Source organism: Tarenaya hassleriana, unplaced genomic scaffold (assembly GCF_000463585.1).
Source record: "Tarenaya hassleriana unplaced genomic scaffold, ASM46358v1 Cleome54, whole genome shotgun sequence".
NCBI classification, from domain to species: domain Eukaryota; kingdom Viridiplantae; phylum Streptophyta; class Magnoliopsida; order Brassicales; family Cleomaceae; genus Tarenaya; species Tarenaya hassleriana.
In genome coordinates, this window is record NW_010968045.1 from 273,736 (window position 1) to 285,505 (window position 11,770).

Sequence of the window (11,770 nt, forward strand, 5' to 3'; positions counted from 1 at the left end):
TACCCACCTAGAAAAATGGTCGGAGTACTCGTCGGTGGCTTCCGACTGCGAAGGAGACATCACGTGGGCTACGGCGGCGCTCGGAACTTCGCCAGAGGCTGTGAATCTGTGGATAGGCACTGATCTCTCTGTCACTTCGTTTCACAAAGACCACTACGAGAATCTCTACGCCGTAATCTCAGGTGAAAAGCATTTCCTTCTCCTCCCTCCAACAGACGTTCACCGCCTCTACGTACGGCAATACCCAGCAGCCAATTACTGCTATAACAGAGTATGTGAGATTTCTGGATTTCAATTTCATGTCCTTGATTTGAATCTGAACGTGTTCTACTGAATTGGTGAACTCAAAGTTTGGATCTTTTTGCAGGAATCTGGAGATTTCAAGCTAGAAATCGAGCAGCCGGTGAGGCAGGTCCCCTGGTGCAGTGTCGATCCTTACCCTTCAACGGAGAACAAAGGAACCGAGAGAGCGAAATATCCGATCTACTTCAACGGCCCGGAGCCGCTTCATTGTACAGTTAAGGCTGGGGAGATTCTCTACTTGTAAGAACATCAATCTCTTGTTCATTAGCATCAAGAACAAAGATCATTGCTTTTGTCAGTTCTGGTGACAGTGGGAGATAGTATAGCTAAATTTCGATTCTTTCTAAGAAATGGATGATAAAACCGCAAAAAATGGATTCTAAATTATGATTCTGATGCAGAACTGATCTGAATAATGATGCAGGCCAAGCATGTGGTTTCACCATGTTAGCCAAACCCCAGGAGAAGGTGGATATACCATTGCAGTGAACTATTGTAAGAAACTTCGAGCTTGGGCATTCATCTCCTGCATATATATGTGTGTGTGTGTGTATGGCTGGAGATTCAGAATTCTTGGGCTATTTTTTTGTTTCTGATGAGCTATACATACACATATAATCTTGCAGGGTACGATATGCAGTTCGACATCAAGTATGCTTATTTCAGCTTCTTGCAGTCCCTACCATACGAATCATCACCATCATCATCTTTCGATCCAACCCTCTCGGAAAGTGACTCTAGTGATTCTGAGATATTACGGTATGAACAAGATTCGATCGACAAGTTCAAGGTTTTTCGTAATTTCCCATCTGGTAAAATGGCCCGGCTGCATCCTGAGAAAACATGATACAGAGTTGAGTTCTCGGGGCAGAAATGGATAAAAAAAATCAACAAGTCTCACATTTGGCAGGTTTACAGACATGAGATCTGTTTGTGCTTCTTCTAATTTCCTTTGTGATCTGAATCACTCAAGACTTATCTTTCAGTTCCTTTAGTTAAATTCTAAATTGCACATGAAGTTTGCGTACTGCCGTACGAGATGGCATCATCACCATCATCAACATCATCATTCGCGGCACCATTCTGAGGGGTGAAGATGAAAAACACCATGGATGTGGGTGGAATTATTGCAGAAGAAAACCACTTATGCTTTTTTTTTTTTGTATAGAATGTGTTGTTCAGTCCGTACATTTGTCTTGTATTGTTTTTCTTCATGTAATCTGTATGTTTGTTTTATATTTGTATATGAAAGATTCAGTATCTTATTTAAGATTTGTATTGGAATTCGAGGTTCCGGAATAATGCTGGTATTTGCGGGATATATCCGGTTAATTTAATTAAAAAAAAACAAAATTTATATAAAAAATGAAAGTGTAATTATAAAGATGGATAAAATATTTTAAAATTATACAAATGTTATAAAGATGGAAGGTATTAATAGCAAAATTAATTAGATATCTATATACATCCATTTAAAAAAAATATTATTACACATATTCAAAATCAGATTCGCGGGTATTTATGGATTCGGATCTGAAGCACGGCGAATACCCTAAAATTGGACATCCGGGTAACCGATTTTCAGATTATTTTGGCTAGGTCTAACCACGTATATATACCTTCTTTCTTGTGGTTGAAGAAAGCGAGGATCATTATCGCCCGATTCATATGATAAATTCACGGTACATATTAATACAGCGTGGGCTTTTAAAATTTATCAAAAAGGGCTTTCAAATAATATTTGGGCTTAGGCCCATCAATTTGACGCATACTAATTGGACCGAAAGCAAATAAAATCCCCAGAGAAAACCCCGAAGGAGAAGCTCTCCACGCGCCACTTTTTCCGGTTTGACGAGAAATGGCCAAAATCGGTGGACTATAGTCCAGAGATTTGGGGGCGGTGTCATCCACGCGCTACTTGTGCGAGTGAGATTTGTTTTACTGTTGGATTCATCCCATAGACCTTGGAATGTCCACGTCAGCCCTACGTGACCACATTTTAGAGGCCTATCAGAAGCCCATGAAGCTCTCTAACGGGTCCAACAAAAAAAAAACCTTTACTTTTTTTCATAAATTTAACTTCATTATTTTAATAAAACGTTTGTTCAGAAAACAAACAAAAAGAAGCAATTGTTTTTATATATACGGACTCGTATAAAAAGCAACTCTTATCTTTGTTTCATTTTTTTCCCCTTTCGGGTTTTATTTTAAATAGAAGTTAAAACCTGCATTTTGCTTAAATTTGATTAGACAACATATGATTACACATATTACAATACATATACAATTTAAAAGTTTTAGAATATCTCAATTTTAAGATTTAAATTAAAACAATATGATAATTCTAAAAAAAATCATAATTTTAAATGAATACCATAATATTATATATCATATATATTCAATCATCCAAAAAATCAAATCCAAATTTAAACATTTGTAGTTTTGCCCTAACTCAGAGAACCGTTATATCCGATTTACGATCATTTTCCCAATACTTACAAGATCTGAACCAAATTGAACCGAATAAAAAATCCCGAATATTCATTTTAAAAATAAATACTTTTGTCAATAAAATTTGAATTAAACCGAATCTAATATAAAACCGAATGTAAATAAAACCGGAATAATCAAATTCGAATAAAATCGACCAGAACACGACCCGAAAGGGCCGAAACCCGAAACGGAGAACTCTAATGGAAAGTGAAAACCCACAAAAAAAAGATAAATTGATTTAATTCCACGTACTGTGTTCCATAGGGTTCTCACAGTTATATTCCTAGAATGGTTCGGATCTGATCCGGTGGATGTCGGGCCAGAGATTTCGGGTCCGGATACCCGTTTTTCGGATCCGTAACCGCCCTATATATAACTTCATACGCCTCGGCTAACGTCTTAGCCACCCCGACACATGCATCCGACCTGAGTTTCGGAACCTGCATCTTCTCAAACTCTGGAAGCGAGCTTTCGCTGCCCAACACGAGCCCGAAGAACGTTTTCAGGCACTCGGATAGAGTTGTCGGGGACGTTTCTTCCCGTCCCGACAAGGCGGAATCGGTTTCCAAAGATCGGAAGATGTTCATTTTGTCTGAGAGGCCGCATCTCTGGAGGAGACCGTCTACTTCTTTCTCTACGAGGATGTTCACGTGGTTCTCGATCATCGACCCGATGTTTTCTGCGTACCCGGTTGCCACTTCGTGTCTCAACAGCGGTTGCTGGATTGCGCATAGACAGTTTATGATGAATATTTTCGCGGGTGTTTCGTTACTCTGCAAATGAATCCACGGAAGCAAGAAAATTAGTGCCTCGGATTCTTGAAAAACATGTCTGGAAAAATAAATTTGCCAGTTTCGGGGAAAAAACCTGTGGTGAGGTATGGCTGCTAGTAAGTAAGGCGTCGACTGAGGATAGTTGGCTCGAGTCGAAACTCGATCTGCTTCTTCGGGATAAATGGCCGCCGCTCCTCGATTTGTGCCCTTCTGCTGCTTGCTCACACATCTGCAAAAAAAGTAAGAAAGATTCGGAATTTTGTTTTTCAAGCCTACCGAATCAAATTTTACACGAACAGTGACGGCATGAGAGACAATGTAATCGACATTTCTCATAGACAAAGATCATATGGAAGCCTGTTATAGTAAAGGTTAAATTTTTCGATTTCATCGGGAAAAAATGAATTTTTTTTTGGAATACCTTGATGATAGGATCAAGTAATGCAGAGAGCACGGGATCAAAATCGGTTTTCTTTCCGGAAGCGGGCACCATCATGCTGTTGTAAGTATCGATTATCTCAAGAGTCAAAGAAACGCCTTCACGGACAGCTGGAGGAGGGGAAAGATCAACAGCAATAGGCGGAGGGTATCGTAAAAGCTTTTCCCCTCGGGTTTTAAGAATATCGAAGAACGTCTTCTGAGCAGCATCCTTCAACATCCAAAGTGTATTACAGAGAGCGGTGTCTCGCCCAAGTAAATCCGAGATCTGCGAGCCAAGAAGGAAGTCGATACCATTGAAGCAAAACATAGATACTTACGTAAAAGAACCGAGAGAGATTTCAAACTCACAGTATAGCTGTAGAACTCCAGGGTGTTTGTGAGTTTGTAAGAAATGATGAGACTTGGTTGTGATTGCAGAACTTGTTCAACTCTCACTTTAAATGGCCGGCAAACTCCTTCGAAAATTCTGTCAAGAACAAACGTGAAATCGGGTTCTGCTGTCTTTATAGAATTATTCTCAGAGATGCCGGATCTTTGGTTCGCATATGATTTATTATCTGCAGCATCTACATCAAATAAAGCGTGGACAAGTTCTCTTTCAGATGCCAAAGCCTGCAGCAAAAGAAGAAAACGTATAACTAAGGAAAAAAATTTGTTGTGCTCTTTTACAACTTTCAGAGTAAAAATGGCAGCGATTTTAGCTCAATTTGCATCGATCTTCAGAGAAAATGATTAAGATTGCAACTCATCAGAAAAAAAACAATGCATGAAGATCATCTATGGCTATAAGATTGTCTCACACCTGATGTAGCCATCCAAGCATATCGCCCACATATCGCAGGGGATCATGGGCATGAACTTCAATAGGTCGTGGCATTCCGCCAGGTCCTCCACGTGTAAGTGCGCTTATAAACCTTCTAAATAGCGCATTGTGCCTCAGATTACCGACCTGTATTATTTGAGATACTCAATATAAGGACCTCGGTGAAAAAGAAGATCGATAACACAACACTTTGATGCAAACTAGAGTGAAGTCAAAAGGGCTAACCTCCTCTGCACAATACTTGAAGAGAACGGGTCTTTCCTTAAGACAGCGAACAGCGGTTTTCAAAAGGTCGCTCACCTCTGCGTTATCAGTATCACCCAGATTCCTACACTCAGCCTGTACCCACCTAGAAAAATGGTAATTTCTTCGGTTATATCTTAAGCCTAGCTCATACAGATAGAATACTCTGATCCTTAAAGATGATACCTACACATCCACAACAAGAACAAATTCTACAAACACCAAAGATTCATCCTCGTGTATACTGATTTCTTTCCACAAAAGGAAACAACTTCGACTGGATTGAAATGAAACAATCATCCAAACTATCAAACATCAAACAGTTCCACCAGCAAGTAGATTAACTACAAATCAAATCACAAACATGCCTTCCATAGGATCTGAACCATAGCAGTAATTTACCTGCAAAGGCGTTCATATGCTCCTTCTTGGTAGACGGCCATCATATCCATGAGCTCCAGACCTGCACGCTGCGTACGAGGTCCACACAGGCAATACTCACCACAACGGGAGAAAAAAGATCCATTTTGCCCCAAAAAATAATATGCATATCGCAATGGACAATCAAAAGATGGGAAAATCAATCACCTGATGATGCGTCCTGAGGAGTAACTTGCAATTGGAATGAATTTCCTGAACATGAGCCAACGCTTCGAAGAAATTCTCGTTCAATTCATCTTCCCTAAGCGCTTTAATCTGCGCTTTCGCACCGATAAAAAACGATAATCAGAGAAACAAATCAGAGACGAGATCTGATCACCAGCCAACAGAAACAAGAAACAAGAGCTCACCTCTTCGTTCGAAAGCTGGTAATCACGAAGAAAGCAACTGACAATCTCCTGCCTCTGGGTAGTAACCTCAAGTTCTTGCTTCAGCCTCTCAGTTGTGCTGATGATCTCTCCCGTGGTTGCGGCGGAGCTGCTGAGCGCCGCCGCGATCTTGTCGCAGCAATCAGCGAGTGCGTTCACCTCCTCCTCCACGCGGTCCAACGCGATCTGAGCCGTCTCCGCTGCAGTGAGAAACTCGTTGTTGATCTCCAGTGCGCGCTTCTCGATCGTCGATCTGAGATTCCGGCGGGACTGCGCGGTGTTGTCGTCGTAGAACGAGGACAAAGCGTTGAGCGAAGACACCAGATCCGGACTGTCCGTACGACATTCAAGAACCTTCTTCAGCTTCCGAGATAGTCCCGGCGCCAATCCCGCCGTCGCCGCCATATCTCCGTCGCTCTTCCACGATCCCCTTCTACACACGATCTCCGAGCATTTGCCTCTTCTCTCTCCCTGGTAGGATCTGACATATAAATGGGCCGATAAGGCCCATTACTTTGGGCCTACGTTATCATTATCACTTCCTTATTCAGCCCATTAAGCTAATTATAACAATTTCGGTATGGTCCAACAAATTATTAGCGCATAATAAAAATCAAACGGAGATGCTTCATTTGACACTAAATGCATATTATTATTATTATTATTATTATTATTATTATTATTATTATTATTATTATAGGATCTGTAAACACACATTCATACATATATATACATATATGATATATAACATAGAAAACATAACTATAAATAGTGGATAGTATTGATTTGAATGATTTTTTTGTAAGGGTTATGTTTTACACAAGAATTTTGGTAATCAATTTCTTAATTGGACCGTCTAACTTTCAAATGAACTGTTTAGATATTCTTAAGATTTATTCTATAATATTTTTTTTGGGTAATCGAATATCCATAGTCAAAGTACAGACTAATCTCGAAATCGGAAATAGAACATGTGATTGGAATTACGTTCGAACTCGTACCGAAATGCGTACCCGTTTTACCGATTGAGTTACCAAAATTGGGTTTTATTCTGTATAGTTATGTAAATCTATTTAGATTCATAAAGAATTTGATAAGAGGGCTACAAATTTCTTCGTTTGTAATCTTTGAAAGAGAAGACAATAATTAATGTTATAGAATCCGTCGTTAGAATTCGAATGATAACATTATGCAACCAACGAATTATAAATGCATGGACGGTGCAAAAAGCCGATTATTCCATATAGTACACACACATGAAATAAATATGAAAAATGAAAAAGAAAAAAGGTAACTAATAAAGGGTACGAGCCAATGTTATCATTATGAAATTAATGATTAGGGCTACAGATATAGTCCAAGTGGACTACCCACAAAAATATTTGGCCCGACCAGGATACCCTATAATCTATAAAGCACACCTAAATGATATCAATACTTGGTGCAATATATATATATATATATATATACACACTTATATACATATATATCTACCTATATACATATAGATATATACATATGTATGCATATATGTGATATGCATGAGTGAGCATAGAGTAACCCACAAGTGTATTCGTACCATATATATATAATGTATATATACATATAGATGTATACATGTATGTATATATGTGATATGCATGAATGAGTATAAAATATACCACAAATGTATACGTAATATATATATTCTGTTGTTATTTTGTTGCTATTTGCAACGGATGTTTCCGTTACATGTACATTGGTATTTGGTAACGGAATCCATTTTCAACGAAAAAATTGCAACGGATGTCAGATGATGTCGGTTGAAATATGCGTTGAAAAATGTAATTATCAGTATATTTTATATGTTTTCAACGGATATACCCATTGATATTCGAGTTTTTTTGTAGTGTATAATATATTTCGCTCTGTAGACAAATATTAGAGAGCCATTTATAGCGATTTTGAATATTAGAGAGCCATTTTTATATGATGCAGATATTCAATTTTTACATTTTAACCGTTAATTTTAACAGTTTATACCACATAAAATTTTCAGTATTCTTCTTCCATTGAATTATATTTATCTTTGTTTGTTTTAGCACACGCCATAAAATGACATAAGTTATGATATGGTTATAATGACGTCATAAATGATTTAAATTTTCTAATGATATTATTTGTTAAAATTCCAATCGAGCATTTGGATGAAGAAAAGAAATGGGTTTAGTGCATAATAAAACATAAATTAGTTTATGAAATGTTTTAAATGAGGAGAAAAAAGCCACAATATGTCAATGCCATAATTTTCTTACATATTATGAATCTCTTCTGAAACAGTTAAATGCAACTTAACGGGGTGTCCTATGACGTCATTGCTGAGCATTTGCTTTAGACATCATAAGCATGATTTGATTACATGATTTAGCTATGATGATGATCATCATGATGATGATGATCATGATGGTGATGTTTATATGGTAAATATCATAACTCACCTAGGCAATAAAAATTGTTTAGAAGCGGAGAAAAAGAAAGAAAATACAAAAAAACCATAATATAAGTAGAAGGAAATTGTACAAACTGTTTTATGTACGTACGATACGTATGTATGTTATGTATGTATGTATGTTATGTATGTATATATGTTATGTATATATGTTATGTATGTATGTTATGTATGTATGTATGTTATGTATGTATGTTATGTATGTGTGTATGTACGTATGTATGTATGTACGTACGTTTGTATGTATGTATGTATGTATGTATGTATGTATGTATGTATGTATGTATGTATGTATGTATGTTATGTATGTATGTATGTATGTATGTATGTATGTATGTATGCTTTAGGGCATATTACATATATGCAATTTCCGGTGATGGCTTATATGGACTAACAAACATTCCATTAATTACAGTTAGAAGAAGATATTTATATATAAATTATCACTCATTTTGTAAATATTTTCTGGTTCTAACTATATTTACAAACCATTAAAATCCCTCGTTTACGCATAAGACACGTTTTCTTTTAAGTTTTATTTTGTCTATTTCATATATAATATATATATAATAATAATAATAATAATAATGTTATTTTCTTTCTTTTTTTTTTGATAAAAAGAAAAGAAAATACAAAAAGAAAAAAATGAAAATAATAATAATAATAATATTAAAATAATATAACGCGATAGCCTTGTTTTTGTTTTTAATAACATTATTTAAAAAAAAATTGAAATTATTTTTTGCACTATAAATATTATGTGATTGGATGCTGTTTTTGAAAATTGATTTGTGTGGAATCGGATATATCTCTTGTTAACCTTTTTGTTCGTTTGGTTAAAATTAGGGGTGTCAAAACGAGCCCGGCTCGTGAGCTGGCTCGTGGTTCGCCAGAAAACGAGCGATCTGAACCGTAATTTTTTCAGGTCGTTAAAAAACGAGCCTAACGAGCCAGAGCTCATTGAACACGTGTTCAATGAGTCTGGTTCGGCGAGCTGCTCAACGAGTTGGTATTTTTTTTTTAAAATAAATTAAATTTACATAAAAAAAACTCTAATATAATTTTATATTATTTTTTTTTCATATTATTTATATGATATTATAAATATACTAATTATTATGATGGTGATAATTGAAAATATTAAATGATATTGGTGTTTTAATAAATTTTTATGTATTTATTTAAATTTATAATTATATTTAAAATAAATATAAATAAAAAATATTATATATCCTTGGCTCAACGAGCCGGCTCATTCAGATCGGAAAATTGGTAAGCGATCTGAGTTGAGGTTTTTCTGGTTCGTTAGAAAACGAGCCTAACGAGCTGAACCCAAAACGATCCGAGCCAAATAAGCCGAGCCCAAAAAGATCCGAGATGGCTCGTTTGACACCCCTAATCAAAATCATTGCAATATTTGTTCCACTTGGTTCTTTTTAGAGAACCTTATCATAATTGCATTGCTAAATAATGACTTTAATTTAATTATGACAGTTTATGATTTTAGGCCCGGAAGAATCTTTTTTAAATATATTTGTACAAAAAAGCGTATTTTAATCTGTAAAAAATAGAGTTTTTATAGATTAAAAACAAAAATATTAAACTAGTTTTTATAAAATATATTTACTATATCTATAATAACCACTATATATTATATAATTCGTTTTAATCAAAAGAATCCAAAATCATTTTTTATATACTAAGTTTATAATTAATAAAAATGAATAATTATGTTACTTAGATTTACGTTTCAAGTTCTTCGTAACATTTGAAATTTCTGATTATCCTTTTGGAAAAAATCAATTATTTATCGATATCTTAATTGTTTGAAAAAAAAATTAGGGATGTAAACTAAATAATTGATTGAAAATATAAACAAATAATTCAAAGGATATAATGTATATTACAATCAAATTAATAGAGTGGTTCAACAGAATGAAATATTGGTATTTGGTATTTTAGTTTTATGGCACATTTCCATCCTTTGTTATATGAAAACTCGAATATGATATTTAATTTAAGTTTATTTCATATATCATATTTGATTTATTATCTAAATTATTTCTAAAAATATTATTTTTAATCTTTTGACTAACAATATATAAATTCTATATAAGAAAAATATATTCTTTTTAACATGCGCCCTTGTATTTTAAATACAAAAAGAAATGTACAGAAAAGAATATATATATATATATATATATATATTAAATTCAACGTAAGCTTTGTATAAAATTTTATTACATTTACATGGAAAAAGAATTTATTCTCTGTTATATTATTATATATTAAAAAAATAAATGATTAAGAGAAATAAGGATCATAAATAGTATATACGCACTCAAAAACCCTAAAAAAGACACCAAAAATGGCTACAAGGAAAAGCATATTAATTTGGCATGCGTTCGCCACCTCTGTTCATATTCTTTATAGCCACCAAATTACTTTACAATAAACTATACATATATATATATACATATATATTGTGCATTCGTGCGCACAATATACTTATATTCCTGTCTTTTTTTCCTCTATTTTGTTTAATCTAAAAAAGTTAAGAATGGAAATTCTAAACGATCTATATTAGAGACGGCCATTTCGGTTTTCGGTTCGGATTCGGTTCGGTTATATTCGGGTTCGGTTATAGAAAAATTATAACCATTCGTTATATTCGGGTTCGGTTCGGTTTCGGTAAAAAAAACTCATTTTTTTTAAAGAATATCGTCGGTTTTTTCGGTTATTTTTTATTTGGTTCGGTTCGGTTCGGTTTCGGTTTTTTCGGGTTTAAGAAAATCATAACCGTTCGGTTTTGATGTCGGATTCAATTCAGGTACGGTTATGTCTTATTCGATTCGGTTCGGTTCAGTTATTCGGTTAATAACCGAAATGGCCACCCCTAATCTATAGATACGTGTGTGTGAGTATCTATAGGGTGGAATTTAAGTCCCGCCACTAAAAAAGATAAAAATATTTATGATTTATTGAATCATAGATAATTATTTAATTAGTCGGAGTGCTTGCCACGTGTCTACTTCCCAACTAAATTTTGAACTCAATAAATGACATTTTTGGACTCACATTATCTATTTTTTTTTCATTTCTTATATTCCATTTTATCTTTTAATTGAGGTTTCCCCTTTTGTTTTTTTTTTTAATTCAATAAAGTTTTAATGTTGTTTTCAAAGTATTTAATCATATGGTTTGAAAGGAACAAAAGTATAATCATATGGTTGCTTTTTGTAATATGAAGTTAATCAAGCTTAGTGTGGTTTTAATTAACTTAGTATTCCTAAATCTACTATCATTATAAAGATATTTAACCTAATGATTAATAAAGGGGTTTTCTTAAAAAATAACCAAATCTAAGTAGAATTTGAAATAAACATATATATATATA

At 34.5% G+C, this 11,770-nt stretch overlaps 2 protein-coding genes across 2 annotated transcripts in view; one reads left to right on the forward strand and one right to left on the reverse strand.

Moving 5' to 3' along the window:
* LOC104798521 (jmjC domain-containing protein 7) overlaps window positions 1-1,568 on the forward strand; it is a 2,233-nt gene extending 665 nt beyond the window's left edge. Inside the window, exons 2-5 of the mRNA XM_010520651.2 lie at window positions 3-271; window positions 368-543; window positions 728-798; window positions 930-1,568. Coding sequence (XP_010518953.1) covers window positions 3-271; window positions 368-543; window positions 728-798; window positions 930-1,150 — 737 coding nt within the window. The 3' untranslated portion in view covers window positions 1,151-1,568. The remainder of the gene's footprint in view (window positions 1-2; window positions 272-367; window positions 544-727; window positions 799-929) is intronic.
* Window positions 1,569-2,895: 1,327 nt separating this feature from the next.
* On the reverse strand, window positions 2,896-6,290 carry LOC104798522 (conserved oligomeric Golgi complex subunit 6). The gene is made up of 9 exons (XM_010520652.2): window positions 5,868-6,290; window positions 5,665-5,772; window positions 5,479-5,546; window positions 5,059-5,182; window positions 4,813-4,959; window positions 4,359-4,622; window positions 3,991-4,275; window positions 3,664-3,798; window positions 2,896-3,569 (listed from the first exon to the last, which is right to left on the reverse strand). Exons 1-9 carry the CDS (start codon window positions 6,288-6,290, stop codon window positions 3,072-3,074), a joined length of 2,052 nt encoding a protein of 683 aa, XP_010518954.1. The 3' UTR covers window positions 2,896-3,071.
* Between the last annotated feature and the right edge of the window lie 5,480 nt (window positions 6,291-11,770).